At 37.4% G+C, this 18963-nt stretch overlaps 1 protein-coding gene across 7 annotated transcripts in view; it reads right to left on the reverse strand.

The window, feature by feature from the left end:
- Positions 1-18963, reverse strand: part of ARHGAP18 (Rho GTPase activating protein 18) — a 136023-nt gene that overhangs the window by 34332 nt on the left and 82728 nt on the right. For all 7 annotated transcript variants that reach the window (XM_019951873.3, XM_019951872.3, XM_073789581.1 and 4 more), the window contains exons 4-6: positions 16606-16669; positions 12137-12315; positions 1926-2091 (exon numbers count right to left, since the gene is read on the reverse strand). In XM_019951873.3, coding sequence (XP_019807432.1) covers positions 1926-2091; positions 12137-12315; positions 16606-16669 — 409 coding nt within the window. The remainder of the gene's footprint in view (positions 1-1925; positions 2092-12136; positions 12316-16605; positions 16670-18963) is intronic.

An 18963-nucleotide genomic window follows, 5' to 3' on the forward strand; every position in this document is an offset into this window, starting at 1 on the left:
CAAATCATCACCAAAATAATTAGAAAAGTATAAACTGTTACATATGAGAAATAGAGTGCTGTGGGAGTATGCAAAATATGCAAATAATTTACTAAATGTAATCAAACTAAAAGTTCTGGCTTAAAATAAATATCACTCATCTCTTCCATACTTAACTGACATTCTACATTCTATTGAATACAATACAGCAAAATATAAATATTTGCTTTTTGAGAAATCAGCCAACATTATGGGCTTGTTCTACAAATGTTTTCCTTTAGAAAATATAGTTTATACTTGGTCTTTGTGAATTTAAATTTGTAGTTTTATATATTTGGGAATAACTCCAGAAGAAATGACAGGTAATAACTGATAATTTTTCTAAATTAAAATTATATACCTTCAGTCTGATGTGAGCATAGCTTCTCCCCAGAACCTCCTACCCCACGTCCATCACTAAGTGAAGAGTTAGCTCAGAAGTGTAACACACATTATCAGGGGAGATATAAATCATTTGTGAACATGGAACGGGGGATTATCCTGTGATGTGAAAATAGACATTGGAAACTGTGACACTCAATAGAGATGACATTCAGCAGAATGCTAGTAACCCAGTAAATAACTTTTAGTTTAGGAACTAAGAAAAATGTGATCTTTAAGAATGTCAAAAGTCTAGTTTATAAGATAAATATCTTAGATAAAATACAAAAATATAAAAAAGATGGAAAGAAAATCTATAATATTAATAGTGATACTTTTAATGAGAATGGCTTAATATTTCTCTCTCTGCTAGGAGGCAATTCTAAAACATAAAATTAAAAGACCTCTTAAGCCACTTTTAAAGTCTTGAACACTGAGTCACAACTATTTATATTTCTATTTTGTATCTGGAGAAGACTTTGTGAAGAAGCATCTGAAGTCTTCATTATCTATAATGGACTTGTGGAAAACCAGAAGAACTATTTGACTCAGAAATTCACCATCCCAAGCCTTAAGCTAAAATACTCAAAGGAACAGAACACAGAATGAGGTCTTCTGGGGCTCAGCATGGGAGAGAGGACCTGAAGGGAAGGTACACTTCAATCCTACAGAGGAATTGCCGATAAAACTTAAATCAGGTGAATACTTGTCTTTGCTCTTGTTACCATAGCAACTCAATAATCCCCATTCTTGGTTTCCCTTTAAGAGATACCTTTAAAGTTAAATGAGATGTCAGAGATTCCTAAACAGAAAAGCTGTGTCAATAGAAAATTATCTGGATTTCCAGACAAATAAAATCTTGGAAAAATCAGAAACTGAGGAGGTGTCTGTTCTCTATCATACTATAAAAAATAAAGTCTATTTATATAATGGGTAAAGCAAGCTGCTTACAAAGGAAAAAAAAACTACACATACCTGTGAGAAGCACAATTTAGTGATATTGTGTGCCACAGTCGCATTATTTTCTTAATAGAGGGAAGAATATTTTTTGCAGAAAAGTTAAAAGTAGAATGCAAATGAACAAAGGGACAGACTACTAACTGCCTATGTATTTGCCATGAAATAAATAAGCAAAAGTAATTGATCAGGATTAACTATCTTAAAGTCATTTTTCAAGATCCAGTTTTAGAAATAAGTAAGTATATGTACCAGATGTTTTTAAATACAGTTTTCAAAGGAGAGAGCATTTGAGTTAAGAATCCTTGATTCAGAATTTCCTTCTAATTTCCTTCGATGATAATTAAATATTTGATTGTGTCTTTATTTTCTATAATCAAGGAGACAGTGCATTTTTATCAAGTTACAAAAATTTTGAAGGGAATGTTTTAGAATCTGAACTTTACATGTATTCATGTGTTGGTTTATTTTGTAGGCGTTTCCCACTCCCCAGAAGAATACTTCTAAAAAGCCAAGCTCATTCTTACTACTTCAGGAGTAAATCCAACTGTTTTTCATTTCAAAATTACCTTTTGTTTTGATTTTCACAGCTTTTTGTTGTTTCAGTTCAACACCCAATACATCATAGAGGGCGGTCAGCTCAATTAAGGCTAAATGGCAAACTTTCTTCATGTCCTGGGGCGCCAGGTCACCAATCTTGGTGGTGCCTGTTTTGTCTTTTGGCAATCTGAAACTCTAAAATAAATGCCATTAATATAGGAAGGATTTACAGTATCTAACTCGTTTTTTAATGGAACACAACAAAATTGTAACTATAGAAAGAAGTTATTCTCAGAGTGGTGACAATGAAATTGGCAGAATTTCTCCGGTCAGAATGAAGAACAATCCTGTTGTGATGATGATCCCAAACCTGCAGGGAGTCAATATGTGAAGTCTGACAGACAACGAACCAGACCATGTGCTAGGAGTGTGAATACCAGTGGCCAAGAGAACAAGAGACAATAAAAACCAAAGGAGAAAAAAAAACTCGAGTTAACTGACCTTCAAGAGACAAGAAAGATTAGAAGTGAAGACAAACCATGAGGAGGAAGATGGAGAGGAGGTGGGAGATGAGAGAGTAGGAGCAACCACTGGTGTGTGCCAGGTACCCTTTATATACATTATCATTCATTGTTATATACGTAATACATGGCATTATATATACAATATTATATATGCAGATATATGATATATATAGTAATACTGTCATAAAAATCCAAATAAGGCAGGTACTGAAGAAGGGCTGTATAGCACTGGGGAGAGCGGGAGAGCAGAGGGGAGACTAAAAGCAAGACTTTAGAGCCAGGATGCCCACCGGTCATCTAGCTACTGCCTAGTTGTGTCTGACTTCTGGCAACTCTTTAACCATCCTTTCTGTAAAATGGGAGGAAGAAAGGGGGAGGGGGCTGGGGGGAGGGGGAGGAGAAAGGGAGAAGGGAAGGGGGAAATGGAAGGAGAAGGGGAGAGGGAAAGAGGAAGGGGAGGGAAAGGCGAGAGCGAAAGAGGGGAAGGAAGGGGGAGGGGGAGGGGGAAGGCCACCTAGTTCAGAGGGCTGTTGTGAGGTTTAAAGGCCTGGCACTTCCCAAACACTTTTATGTGGTTGCTGCTACTATTACTTTCACCACTGAATAAATAAGCTGAGACTTAGATATACCACTATCACAGGCAAGTAAGTAGTGTTTTCGTAGTTTTGTGCCTTTCTCAAATATTATCTACTACCTATTCAGCCTCTTTTAATATTAAATATATTAAAATAAGAAAAAAAAGAACATGAATTTCTCTAACGTATTTACTACAAATGACAGCCCCATTGTATTTACCAATTACTAAAACAACGATCATTCTCTAATAGTTTGATAAAAATCTTATTATGAAGGTTGTATCTCTTGGGTTTGCCCTTGATTTCCTAATTTAATGGCCAAGGATATTCAACTGATTCCCTTTTATTCCCTTTACTTTGCTCATTTTTGTGCCATATCATTAACACTTCATAGTCTAAAAACTACTGCAAAAGACGTGTCCTAAAGTAGCAGTTCTCAAGGTGTGCTCCAGGGAGCCAGAGAGGTGCCCAACACTTTTTTCAAGGAGTCTAAGAGGTCAACACTATTTTAATAATTAATACTAAGACATTATTTGCCTTTTTCACTCTCATTCTCTCATGATGCACAGTGGAGTTTTCCAGAGTTTTCACAAGACATGTTATTGCCAACAGACTGAACGCAGAAGTAGATATGAGAATCCAACTAACGTCAACTCAAGCCAGACATTAGAGAGTTGCTAAAATGAAAAACCATGGCACACTTCTTAATAATTTGTTTTAGAAAATATGCCTATTTTGCATAAAAATGTTATTTATGTTCACCATAACACTAATATATTTTAAATGGGTTAATAGTTTAAAATTTTTTCAATTTTAATTTCTAACATGGTAAATATCCATGGGTATAACTGACATAAAGAAAAGCTCTCCCTCCTCACATACACAGTATTTTAAATTATTTATCAAGAGAAACTTTTCCTTAGCCTACTTATTCACGTTTCATAGCTCAGGAACACAGGTCAGTGACCAACTTCCATGGAACTCAATCCAAAGAAATTCTTTACATTCCAAAATCACTTTGTACCAGCCTTCTTCGTCTCCTCAAAATCTTCCATGGGATCACAGCTCCCGTAGAAATCTGTGTACGCCTTCTTTCTTGGGTCAGCCAGAGTAAACACAGAGAGCTGCAGTCTCCAGGGAGACAGCAAATGCTCCAACAGTATGAAATCACAGATTCTTGGCCAGAAGGCCATGCGTCTGAGGTTTCTTCAGAGCACTGGAAGCTGTGGTAGTTATTCTCAACACCAACATCCTTCCTGACTGATAAGACAAAAGCTTTTTGAGGTCCTCAATAATTTTTAAGAGCCTAAAGGGGTTATAGGGCCAAAATGTTTGAGAGTCACTGTTCTAGAGCATCTCCTAAAACCTACAACTTTTGGCAGTTGAGCAGCTAATTCCTTTCAAGCAAACTCAGCTCCAAGAGAGAATCTTCTAAAGTTCTCCACAGAACCTCCTACAGAACCTTCTTTGGAATCTGCTATAGTCTCAAGAAAGTCCACTATAGGAGAAAAGAAATCTTTCTTAACTTTTTGTAATACATTTTCCCTATGAGAATATTAAAAGAACAGCAGTAGATATCATTAATATGCAGCCAAAGTGGATTTCCAGCAAAATTTCCAGCATTAATGGTACAGTGCCTAGGGGTTGAGAACGAGAACGTGCAGCCAGATATCACAGTTTGGACTTTTAACTATTACTGCAAGGTAAGACAAAAATAACACTCATCTTTCATAAATGGTTTGTCATTCTATTCTGCAAAAGTTCCAACGGGATAAAAATTATTACAGCATATTCTAGGTTGGGAAACTGAGGTTCTTTAAGAGACTAAAAATGCCCACATAGCCAGTGATATATGGAAGCAAATTCAGACCTTCTAAATCCTAAATTCAGTGGCCATTCTGCTCGGCTCCATTTTCCCTGCCCCCCACAGCAGGCAGGGAGGAATCTAGGTTGATCAGTGTTGATGCAGGACTGTGAACCCCGCAAGGACAGGAACCATGTCTTAATCACCTCTGTATCCCTGCTATACCCCAGCCCTGACACACTGCGGCTGTTCTGTCCCAGTGTATTCAATGAATGAAGACACACACCAGACAGGGAGAAAAGCACAGAATCAAGCTCAGTGAGGTACAGGGTTACTGGCTCGGTGCTCCCCCAATTTTTTGGGATTTGTACTGGGCTTCACTTTTAAAATCACACAAAACTCTTCCCATTTTTTTCTCGTCTGGCCCCAGAGTTCTGCTAATTGTTTTGTTTTCTTAAGGGCTGAACCAATTCCATTTACCAACCATTTATTAATTTAAAAAAAGCCCTAAATGTTTCATTAAAATCAGTTGGTTTTGTTGTAATAAACCAAATACACGTAATATAATTATTTAAAGCATTACCCAAAGTAAATGTGTAAAGAAACCTGAAATATTATTAGTTCAAACATTGGATTTACCTAGCAATATGTCATGAGCTTTATTTATTTATTGATTTAACATTGTGCTTAATGAAAGGAGTTAGTTCTTTATCCCAATGTTTAATTCATAGCAGCAGCTTTAAATATTTATGAAGTTTCACGTCGTTTTTGTTTAGTTAATAGACTGGATGGTTCAGTTCGTTGGCTAAGAGAAGGCAATGCGATTTCAGCAAAAGAAAAGCTCTTCACCTTTTGAAAAGTGTGCTTTAAAAAAGGAATGAAATAAAATTTTTCAAAACATATACGGTCCTTGGCTCCCATGCATTACCATAAATTAATCAGGCAGCTCACCCAGGCTGCACCCCTCTTCTGTAGGCCTTGAGGTATGAGGGGCCCATTAGACACTTTATCAGTAATGAGGGACTAGACTTTTTCACTCATCAAGTCACTCTAGCTTCAATTCAGAAAGCAAGAGAATCTACGCTTACTCAGTCAATTTCCACAGCTGACTTCTTATCATCTGCTAGGAAATTCATTTCTTATCTAAGATTCTTCCATGTGTAAAAATGGGATTTTATTACAGTGTTTCAGTCATTGTCATCCTAGGGAATGAATACTTTTCTAGATAAATGAAGTTTTAGAAAACTTCAAACTCACAGTTTTTTAAATTTATTTTTTTAAATGGAGAGCAATAATCATAATTTAAACTTCTCATGACAATTCTGGATCACGATCCTACACACCTACTTTTGCATTGTGTACAAATGTGTGTCTGCCTTAGGTTTTCAGTCTCCTCACCCTGTTCCGAACTAACATGTCTTTCACTGTCCTTCTGCTTCCTCCAGAGATGTTCCATTTTCTAACAAACCCCCAACTTGAGCCCCCATGCAAGTTTTTAGCCTTCAGTATGCACTGAGCTTTGTTACCAGACAACCAAAGTTGCCATAAAACATGAATTTACTTGAATTAAACATAATTCAGTAAGAATCCAAAAGACACTAAAGACTTAAGAAAATATAGGCATGCATCTAGAATATAGGCTTCACCATAGTTATCATTTCAAAGCTATGATCTTAAAAATTGCTAAATAAAGCCTTACTGATTTTAGTCTCCCAAGATAGGATAAAGGAGTGCTACTAAATTTCTATTGTATATGAAGGACTCAACAAACCAGAATCTTATTTGTATAACATCCCAAGCTATCCTAAAGAAGTTGTCAGTAGCACCAATACAAGGACACAAACTCACACCTAAATTAAATGCACATATACCTTGCGGGCACATGTCATCATGATCTTCCAGAAAAACTCCAGCTTCAAAGGCTTAGTCACTGAAGCCAAGCCTTAGCATGCCATGTAATCTCTCTAACCTGTTTTTTTGTATGAAAAAGAATCATAATATCCACCTCATAGAGATCATTCGATAAATGAACAAAATAATTACAGAGCATACTTTCTAAGATATCATGGGTACACAAAAAACAATAAGTAACAGCTAAATTTTCATCTTCACACACATTAAAGGTTATAAAACCTGATCTCCAAATTTAAGAGAGAAATTTGAATCTGCTGTAAGAGATCATAAGGAATTAACAAAGATTGCCCAATGCCATAAGAAAAAGGAAGTGAATGTAAAATGAGGTCAACAGAGAACAATGTATTACATAAAGCCTACTGCTTATTTACAGAAGCAGGAGAGCATGGAGTAGAAATGGAATTTGAGGTTTTATCTGCTTAGACTCTCACCTCAGAGCGACGAGTATAAATATTTACTTCACCAATCATGCTGATGACCTGTAGAAAGCTTACAGTATGCGCATGCCTTCTAGAAGATATACAAATAAATAAATGGTTGTATAGATGAACTGAAGCATATATGCATAAATAAATACATGGAGGGGCTTCCCTGGTGGTGCAGTGGTTAAGAATCCACCTGCCAATGCAGGGACATGGGTTCAAGGCCTGGTCCAGGAAGATCCCACATGCCGCAGAGCAACTAAGCCCGTGCGCCACAACTACTGAGCCGGCGCGCCACAACTACTAAAGCCTGCACGCCTAGAGCCTGTGCTCCGCAACAAGAGAAGCCACCACAATGAGAAGCCTACACACCACAACGAAGAGTAGCCCCTGCTTGCCACAACTAGAGAAAGTCCGCACACAGCAACGAAGACCCAACACAGCCAAAAATAAATAAATAAAAATTAAATTTAAAAAAATTAAAATAAATAAATACATGGATACATTGACAATAATTATCAAAAGCATGGCACCTTAACAGTTTAAAGAATGATTTTATAAATTTTATCTAATGTAAGTTCACAAACAGGAAAGCACTAACAGTAAAGCTAGATACTGAGCTAGACCCCAAAAGATGGGATAAGGCTTCCTTGATAAACACGGAACTACAGACGGGTAGAAATGGGAAGGTCATTTTAAGCTTGGGGCACAACGTGAATAAAATCTAGAAAGCAGGTGAGCAAAAATTAGTTTGTTAGAGAATAAAATGAGAGAGGAAGTTTTGTCTTTAAGTTTCTGAACAAAATTCCTAGTTTATTCCACTGTTCGAATCAACAACTTAGAAGTCAACAAAGTCTTCATCTTGTTTAATTAGACTCTACCATCCTTCACTTAAACCCCCTTCCATCTGTTGAGATATATTAGACCATCACTTTTTTTTTTTGTTTTTTTTGCTGTATGCGGGCCTCTCACTGTTGTGGCCTCTCCCACCGCGGAGCACAGGCTCCGGATGCGCAGGCTCAGCGGCCGTGGCTCACGGGCCCAGTCGCTCTGCGGCACGTGGGATCCTCCCGGACTGGGGCACGAACCCGCATCGCCTGCATCGGCAGGCGGACTCTCAACCACTGCGCCACCAGGGAAGCCCAGAAGACCATCACTTTTAAAAGATACTTTTGCTAAGGATGGTCTGGAGCCTGGATCATCTCTTTAGGCCACATGATGCATGCATACTCCTTTACTTTTCCCAAAAGGCGTAGAAATAGATTCTTAAAAATATATGATAAAGCCTGGAAACAACCTAGATGTCCACCATCAGGTGGCTGGTTAAATAAACTGCGATACATCCTCACAGCAGGGTACAATGCATAAATAAAAAGGAATAAGAAATATTTCTCTCTACTACTATGGAGTGATCTCCAAGACATACTGCTAAGTCAAATATAAGTAAATAAATAATGAAGTGTGTATAGTGGGCTACCATTTATCTAACAATGGAAGGATAAACCATAAAATTAAAAGAAATTTACCTGTAAGGTAATTTACCTGTGAAGGGCAGGGAGAGAAGAGGGTGATGGCGCAAGTATAGAAGTGAGACTTCTTATACACCTTGTTTTTAATTCTGACTTTTGGACCACTTAAATAATTTACATGTTTACAAAATAAAATTAAGTTTCAAAACAGCAATCACTAAACATTGAATATGAAATGAAACTAATTAACCCAACCAGGTATGCTGTTGGTGGCATAACCATATGGAGAATCACTATCCTAAACGACCTAAAGCAGAGTAATTTGATTATTACAGTCCTTCTGGGATGTATCCCAAGGATACAACCAACTGAGGAAAAGAAAAACAAGCTTAAACTGTTTCTTAGTAATCACATTGTTGATATGCTGTGCATTAATGGAGGATAAAACACATAAATAATTATGTGATACTCTAATTGTATTATCTGCTGTATCCTGAAAACCACTATTCTCAGCATGGAAGAAAGAAGACACAGATGTACTTCTGTCCTCTGAAAAGGCTTTAAGCAATGACCAACTCAGAGAAAGGAACATTCCTAGTGTCTTGAACATAGTCACAAAAGTATATTCCTACTAAATGGAATCAGAGTTTCTTGCAGAAATAGACAATTCTAAGTCTGAAGCAGAAAATATACCAGAAACATATGAGAAATTTTCTCTAGGGTCATGTCATATATATGTCTACATCCATGAGTTAAGATACTATTTTTACAAGAAAATTAAAATGAAACAACACTAATTGGTCACTGATGAAAGATGCTAGGGAACAAAAAAAAAAAATTGAAGACTGGTAAATGAAAGTAAGAAGTAACCCATTTGAGAACATTTTTCTTAATAGAAGTATTCAAATTAATAAAGGAAAAAAAGAAATTAGAACATCATTTTGTAACCATCAATAAACAAAAGGATCCAAGCATTGATCAGCAGCAGCTGCTAATTTCACAAAAGACAACCAGATATTTTTAATCTCTTGATACATGATCACATATGAAGTAGTCTTGACCAAAAAATGAGCCTGAGTCTGATCAATCTAGAGTCAACCAATTTACAAGAAGCAGAAGAACATGGGGACAGAACAAGAAACTTAATAACCATGTTTCTTCAACAAACAAATTTTGAGGGAGGGAGAAAGGGAGAAAGGAATGGAAGAAAGGATAAGGAAAAAGAGGGAGGGTAATGAAATAAGGGAGAGAGGGAAGGAGGCAGAGAAAGAGAGAGACACACAGAGACAGAAGGAGGGAGGGAGGAAGGGATTACGAGTCTTGAAAGGCATTATCAACCAACTGCAATGTATGAACCTTATCTGGATCCTGATTCAAACAAACTAAAAAAAAAAAAAAATCATGAAATTTGTGATTCAATTTGAAATTTGAACACTGATTAGATATTTGAAATTAAGAATTATTAGCAATTTTTAAGGTACAATAATAGTAATATGGATATATATTTTGGGGTTTTTTTTTCATTTATTTTATTTATTTTTGGCTGCGTTGGGTCTTTCTTTGTTGCTGCGTGGGCTCTCTCTAGTTGCGGCGAGCGGGGGCTACTCTTCATTGCGGGGCACGGGCTTCTCATTGCGGTGGCTTCTCTTGTTGAGGAGCATGGGCTCTAGGCATGCTGGCTTCAATAGTTGTGGCACACGGGCTCAGTAGCTGTGGCTCGCAGGCTCTAGAGCACAGGCTCAGTAGTTGTGGCGCACAGGCTTAGCTGCTCCACGGCATGTGGCATCTTCCCAGACCAGGGCTTGAACCCGTGTCCCCTGCATTTGCAGCCGGATTCCTAACCACTGCGCCACCAGGGAAGCCCTGGATATGTGTTTTTTAAAAAACCTTCTTTATCTTTTTGAAACACATACTGAAATATTTATAGATGGCAAAATATAATTCAGAGATGTGTTTCAAAGTAACACAGAGTAGGGAACTGGTTGGGGGTATGTATAGGACAGGACTAGTCATGGGAAAATGAATGTTGAGGCTAGGTGGTGAGTATTGGGGAGTTCATTATACTATGCTTTTTAACTTTTGTGTGGTGAAATCCTACAAAATAAGTAAATGTATTTTTTTTCTTATTAGTCATCCATTTAATACACATCAGTGTATACATGTCAATCCCAATCTCCCAGTTCATCACACCACCTCCACCACCACCCCCGCCGCTTTCCCCCATGGTGTCCATACATTTGTTCTCTACATCTGTGTCTCAATTTCTGCCCTGCAAACCCGTTCATCTATACCAGTAAATGTATTTTTTAAAAATATAAGACATTCGGTAGCAATGAGAACACTCAGTACACAGAGGTTGGTTTCTAAACACAATCTGCTACTGAAAAAACAAGGACTCCTTGAAGAAACAGATTACTTCTAATCTGAGAGGAGAAAAGTACAAGGTGAGCCTGGAACATCTTGTACTAGAAAGCAAAGGAGTAAGAGAATGAGGACATGTTAAATGGCATAGGAACCAGCTTGAAGGGCTCCCTTTTGTCAAATCTGGGTAAATTTAAGCATCAAAGAAAAACAATAATGAGTTATAAAACACTGAATAAAAAAAGGAAGTTTTTGAATAGTGATATTCAAAAAAAAAAAAGGGAGGAAAAGCACTATTATGGAAGATTGCCAGCCAATCAATATAGAAGAAATAATAGAATGAGAAAAATCACCGTTTCTCAAACACTAGTCTAATTATTGTTTCAGGCAAGGATTACAAATGCATGGTGAAGCCACTGGGCGGTAGGATATTCCCTCGGTCTCAAGGATCGCAAATTAGTATTAATTGTACATAGGAAAAGGTATCTTTATGATGGGGAGAACCGGTGAACGTCTCCTTAACCAAGTGGTCAAAATTCCATTTCCAGTAAAGGGACCATCTGATGTCATGCCCCTCTTCTGATGATGCAATGAGAGGCATAAACATCATCTAGGCAGTAGTGTGACCAAAAATGTTTAATGTGAATTCAGTCACCAAGAACAGACAAAATCAGAAATTTGATTTGGACTCTTCAAAATATTAAAGAAAAATCAAGGGATCTGATCTAGATTTAAGAAACCAAAAAAATATGACATTAAATGCAACACATGACCCTCATTTGAATCCCAGGTGGGAGTAAGGGAGAAGCTATTGATATTAAGGACAATATTGTGACAATTGGGAACATTTTAATATGATCATATATTAAAATATAATTATTGTTTTAATGTTCAATTTCTTAAGCATTATAACTGTGTTTTGTTTTGTATGCTCTTGTTAGGCTAAAAAAAAAAAGTGAGTATATGTCTATAGTATAACCTATACATAGATAGATAGATAGATAGATGTAAAAAGAAAGTAAAGGTTGTACAATGTTAAATGGATCTACAGGAAGGCTGGGAGTGTATGCTATACTATTCTTTCAACTTTTCCAAGGACCTAAAATTTTCCAAATAAAAAGCTGATGAAAAATATACTCTGATAATGACATCTGAATAGTGTATTACGTACAGGTAACAAGGCATCGTCCCCTTTGCTCCTCTGGATTTTCTCTCTGGAGCTCTCTTTCTGATTGACAGCTTGCTCTGCAAATGATACCTCCAGGTTGATGTCTGTTTCAGAGACAGGTGCCTCTTCAGGCACCAATGGAGTCAGCTCCTTTCCGCCAACAACTAGGCTAGATGCCTGATCTGGGAAAAAGACAAAAGATTCAAGTGCTTTGGCTACTTCTTTTTTTAACTTCTAATACATCAACCATATAAACCTTTGGGAAAAGTACTATTTACTATAAGCAATAATTAACGGTTATTTTAATAGTAAAAAGTATATTCAAGGAATTCTACCAATGGTGAATGGGGGTGTAGAGGAGAGAAGGTGGTGACTAGAAAGCCAGAGTTGAATTGTGGAATCTTTCTCTAAGGTCACAATTCTTAGACTGAGTCCAGTTCCAAAACATTGACGGGTGATCTCAAGCTCTGAATGAAAAACCTCACAAAAATTTAGTAGACTTAATCATTGCTTTATTTTATACTCGGAGAGTAAAAGCAAAAAAAGGAGAGAAGGAGGTTAGCGTTACTCTCTCTTAAAACTATGATATACCATTTAATTTCCTTACAGTGGAACAGATTCCTGAAAAAGATTTCTTCCATGCCCTGCATGTCCTTTCTGGAATGTTACCTATCTATCATAGTAAAAATTCCAAAACAAAAGTTAGCACCAACAATGTGCACTGTGGGAGTCAGGTCTGGAGGTATCTGGTACCAGAAGCAACAGGTTTTGCACCAGATTATTACAAAGATTATAACAGCTCTCTTACAACTATAAATCTAATGAAATAAGTTCCATGTATTTACATCAACAGTTTATAATAAATTTAACATTATTTTCTTGGTTTGTTTGTTGTTAATCCTCCAGGAAAAAAATTAACACCTGAAAACTTATTTGCTGAAAATGTCGGCTTTAGGCTTGGAAGAAAACACTTCTAAATTTGGCTATTTGATAAGTTTTTGGTTTTTAACACAACTCACACTAGATAAAAACCTGGAATCAATGACAGGATTACTGTTATTTTCTCATTGCAGACCTTTAATTCATGGTGGGCAGCTCTGGATTACATCAGGAAGCTTACATAGTACATTCAAATGCTTATATACTAACACAGCAAGGTGATGGAGGGTAAAGTTAATTTTAAAATTGAATAAATATGTCATATATACGTATATTATTAAAAGTCTGATGCCTTCAGAAAATGTATTTGTATTATCTTCTATATATTTTCTATACTTATAGTCACTTAAAGCAAAAACACACAGAAAAACTGTTTTACTCAAAAGAAAATACGGATAAATCTAAATCTAGCCTTTTTCACTCTCATTCAGTAAGCAGTGCGGGCTTCGTGGTTGTAGGACTTAGGTAGTGCTCAGCGGGGCCCCAAGCTGGGTTTAACGTTCTACTGTTGCTGTCTTCAATTTGAACAAGAAGCCCTACATTTTCAGTTTTCACTGGGCCTTGCAAATTACATAGCTGGCCCTGGTGACATCTCACAGTTAAGAAAGTAAGTAAAATGGACCTATGTGAATTCCAAAAATAAGAGAAAATTTAAAGCTCTTTGATTGTATTTATCTGCTGCCATCTATGCCACATTATGCTTTTCCAACAGCCTGTGACAATTTTTTTTTTAATTAGGATAACTAGACCTCTCTCCGATTAATTTTTAAAGTATTAACTTAAATGTCAAAGCACAATGTGAGTTTTACATTCCCACTGGTTTACACCGCTTTATGTTTTACTGTGAATATGTATGTTGGTTTCCTAGGAAACCATTCTAAGAGGAAAAAACTGATTAGCCATTTTCTTAAATTAGAAGCTACCTTTCTAAAAGCTGAGTGTTTATGGTCAAGAATGTTAAAACGACTCCCTTTTCTCCTTAACAGCCCCATGTCAGAGCTACAATAAACACCACCTCCCCACACACACAAACAAATGTTCTGTGAATTCAAAACTGAGGAGAAGAATTATAATTAAGTTAGAATACATTTTATACATATGAAGTTCCTTCAAAAACTGGCAAAAATAAAAAACACAATATAGAAAAGGCTTAAGGATCAAATGGTAACTCTAGTTAAGGCAGATAGCAGGAAAAACAGTTTCAGGGGTGATAAAGGAGCACTGCTAAAAGAAATAGTTAACTGATTAATAAAAGTATCTATGAATCAATTATCTACTCTCAAAGAGAAACGTTAACAGAGAATGCTGAGATAAACCTTTTGGCTCTTAAAGCCCAAAAGTGTAAATAATATAATTTATTTAATCTATTCTCCTCTGGTTTTTAAGTGGATAATAGCACTGAGTTACAAATATTTTACAAAACTCAAAGTTTTTCAATTGTCCAAAATAATCCATATCTTTATTTTAAAAAATAATTTCCCCTCCTCTTTGGAACTCGGAAAAGAAAACATAACACAAAAGTTTTAAAAGTTATTTCGGCATTATTAGTATTTCTAAATGTATGTATTAAACATTGGACTTTCATATACACAGAGTTGTATAATTTGATGAAAAGTTAAGATTGATACTTAGCAGTAGATTAATTAATTTGAAATGCAACAATGCTTGCAACATTAAACTTTTATTTTTCATTTAGAGTAAGTAACTTTGATTGAACATGCATAAAAGCCTAAGCGTAGGGAAAACATTTAAAATAGACTACGTAGCTCACACTTACAGATTTCAAATGGAAAGAGCTCCACTTTTGAACTCCAGACAATATTTTCCATGCATTTCATTCAGAACCTTTCAATGTTTGCATAACACTGGTTAATTCACTGGCTAGCAAAAGAGCATGGCATTGCCCAGAACAGGTGCAGTAGTAAATACTCAGTGACTTGGATGGCATTATACACATTCTCTTATTATTCTGACTGGAGGCTCTATGCCCACTTCATAGCATTCCAGCAAAAGCAGATGTAAATCAGGCAGCAAGTTTGTCACATTCCACTCGGCTGCTGCAAGCTAGGCTGGAAGGGACTGCTATAATGAACTTGTCTTCCAGAACTTCTGTTTATATAGCCTACATCACCATCTCTGGCAAAGGAGGAAAACACCAAGAAAGGACAATGTTTTCCTCAGTATTCATTTAGCAATTGCCAGTCGCTCTTCCCCAAAGCCCAAAGCATATTGATATTGGCACAAAAGGTTCATCTGTCTCTCTTAACGACCCAGCTCTCTAGCCCGCCTGCACTGGCTATTCCAGCCTGCTTGCCACTTCAGTGCCTACTGGCACACAGACTTAGGGAAACACCCAGTAATTTCATTCTGATATAAAACATGTAACTAAAGAAATCTCCACAGAACAGTAAAAATCAAGTGCTTTTATAGACATAAATATATAGACACGTATGTGTCTATACACACGCATGCACACACTTATATATGCACATACGTGTGTGTGTATATATTTTAAGGCAGGGGTGCAGGAGAGAAGTTCTGAGAAAAGTATGAAAGGAAGGATAAAGATACTAGATGCTCCAAGACTCCAAAATGTCCCGTACACAGTAATTTTGGACTAACCTTTGATTTTTATAGGAAGGTTGGGAACACTTCCCAGGCCTCCACAGTCTACCTGATACTCTTCCTCCACTACTTCCAATCCAAACACAACACAAGTAATGCCATGAACACTCCAGGTGCCAGGTCTTAAGGACATAAACAAAAGAAAAGTCCCAAGCGGGACTCAGGCAGCCACCAACCACCTCTGCTATAGTTTTTAAGTAACAGCACACTGAGGATTAAATCTGTGACCTTAATTTAGAAACTTTTCCTTTTTGTAAATCCATGAAATAGCTTTAAATTCTTTCTTGGTAAGTACTAATAAAGTCTTACTATTTATTTTCATCCATGCCTTGAATTTCTAATCCATTTCTGAAATAACAGATACAGAAAAAGGAATGAAAAGGAGAGTTGTAATCAATGACCCCCCCCCAAAAAAAATCTTAACTTAAAAAAAGTTTTTCTAAACTTTCTGAAAAGCCATCCATTTATGAGCTAAGAACTTCAGATCTGAAAATGAGGTTCCAAATTCACTGGCTCCCCTTACTAGCTGTGTGGCCTTGGGAAAGTAACTTTACATCTGTAAACCTCACTTCTCTCATTTGTAGAATGGGTTAAGAACAATATTTACTACATAGAGCTCCTGAGTTTATTAAATTAGGTAAATATCTCTGCATAGTACCTGGCACATGGTAAGCATTTGGGAAAACTGACTATGTACAGAGATGTTAGAACAGATAGACATAGACAAGTATTTAAAAAAAATCAAAGGCCAACTATATGCTCAGTCTTATGTAATCATCTATTTGGGTACTTTATATGAGTATCTGAATAGAATTTGCTTACCAGAATTGAAGATGAATGTTTTAAAAGGTCTTATCTGTTTGTTATACTAATAAATGAGAAAATACAAGAGAACGGGTCCAACTTACCATCTTTTCCTTGGTATTTGTTTTCGTCTGTTCTGACTGATTGTGATTCTGCACCATCTGGAGGCTAAAGATAGAACATGGGCCATTTAGTCATCTCCACCTCACAACCAGAGAAACGGTACTGTGAAATAACTCTATTACTAACCTTCAGAGTACAAGAAATGCACTCAGAATTATATCAATCACAGAAAAAAAGGACTACAGGTATAATCAACAAGCAATCATCCAATAAACATGTGATCACCCACAACTTGTAAGACACACTACTAAGCCCTGTGGGGAATAAGGGCAACATCAAGAGTGTCCCTGCCATCAAGAACGCCGCTATACATTGAAGGGAAAAGAAAACACATCAAAAAGTTAACAATATCCATTAACAGATGAGTAGATAAACAAAATGTGAGCCACCCACACAATGAAATATTATTCTGCAATAAAAGGAAACAAAGTACAGGTACATGCTACAACATGGATGAACCTTGAAAACATTACACTAAGTGAAAGGAATCAGTCACAAGGACCACATATTGTGTGATTTCATTTCTACGAAATCTTCCGAATAGGAAAGTCATAGAGACAGAAAGTAAATTAGTGGTTGCCGAGTGGGTAAGGAGAGGAATATGAGGAATGACTGCTAACGGGTATGGGTTTCCTTTTGGAGATGATGAAAAGGTGCTCAAATGGATGGTGAGGATGGTTGTGAATCTGTGACTACACAAAAAACCTCTGGATTGTAAACTTTAAGTGGGCGACTTGGTGAATTCTCTCTCAATAACGCTGTTATAAAATAAAATTATAAGTTGACATGTAGGTAATAAAATAGAATTCTTCATATTTTTTTAAAAAGCTAGTAATAAATGTGAGATCAACTAAAACTAAATTACCAAGCAGGTAATAAGAGCTTAGATATTCAAAGGAACTCCTTTTTCAAGGGGTTGAGGAAGTGACACCTGAAGAATGCAGCCCTCCAAGGGCTTATGGACACAGGAAAACATGGCTGGCTCCTCTCACCAGTAAGTGTGTCCAGGCTGTACTTCCTCCTTTCCAAGTAAGGCTTCAGGAGGAATTCAGGAATCAGGAAGGGGAGTCTAGGTCAATCATACACAGAGGTCTATTTGAATGAACTGTCTTTAAAATACTCATTCCATTGGATTTTCCTCTCTATACAAAAGAAGATAGCCTTTGTAGTCCCCTCCCCACATACTTCAACTCAGGTGTTAGCAGAGAACTCCCCTCTCCACCTGCAGTCCAAGAAGAGTCTCGAAAAGCACCGGGGCAGGTACGCAGAGGTGCTCTACTTAGAGGTTAGAGGTACCCAGGTCAGTGTAGAGCGACTACCAATCACAGAAGTGGTACAAGAGTCATGGCACTACTTCAGTCCCCCTCAGGCAGGGCAATACCATCCTCCTCCCTCCGCCCACGAGCCTGCAGGAGGCCAGCACTCCACGGCACAGGGCACACAGTGAGTAATTCTAATCTTACACAGGAACACGTATTTTGGAGCATGTGGTTGGAATTGTTTTCCTAAGCAATTGAAGATAACAGTGCAGATGGTATTCATTTCTGTATTATATTTCCCAGTGTCAGCAAGGGCTTCAAGAGGAAGCATTTGAAACGGAAGAGCTGAATATGGACAGTCATCTCTCAGTATCTGTGAGAGACTGGTTCCAGGACACCCCCCACCCCTGCCCTTGCGGATCGACATTGGAGGATGCTCAAGTCCCTTATAAAAAATGGCACAGTATAGTCGGCCCTCCGTATCCACAGGTGCAGAACCCAGGGATATGGAGGGCCCACTGTACTTATCTGAGAATAGAAGAACTGCAAGTAAAGATAGCTGGCCCATGTCTGCTTGAGGGATGGGGGACATATTTCTAATGGGTGGCAGTGTTTCGATTAAAGGCATAAAGTGTAAGCAAGTTAACATTATTTTAATTTACTTGTGCTATTTCTCTCTTATTGACTCCATCAGATGATACAACTCACCAGTTACCTTGAACTCAAACCATGTGGTTTAGACATTACCAAGAATTTGCTGGAAAATGTTGCTTGAAGCATTGAGTAGCAACATCCTCTTAGAGACTGGCAGGAATCCCACAGTACATGGTTTGCTTAGGCTCAGCTCTCTGCGCCCCCCCCCCCCTTTTGTTTCCTCTTAACTCCCTCAGGGAGAGCTCTTTAATTGGGAAGGAAATGTCATAATACTATATTTCCTTACTATTCATTTTCCTACAGCTAGAAACCAAGTCCAGTCCTTCAACCCCAGTGGATGTCCCAAATAACGACTGGGTGGTATGCAAGCATGTAACTGCCTCACAGCAGCCAGAGACCTACCTAGAGCAATCCAGTCACCCCAAA

This window comes from Tursiops truncatus, chromosome 12, assembly GCF_011762595.2.
Source record: "Tursiops truncatus isolate mTurTru1 chromosome 12, mTurTru1.mat.Y, whole genome shotgun sequence".
Lineage (NCBI taxonomy): Eukaryota > Metazoa > Chordata > Mammalia > Artiodactyla > Delphinidae > Tursiops > Tursiops truncatus.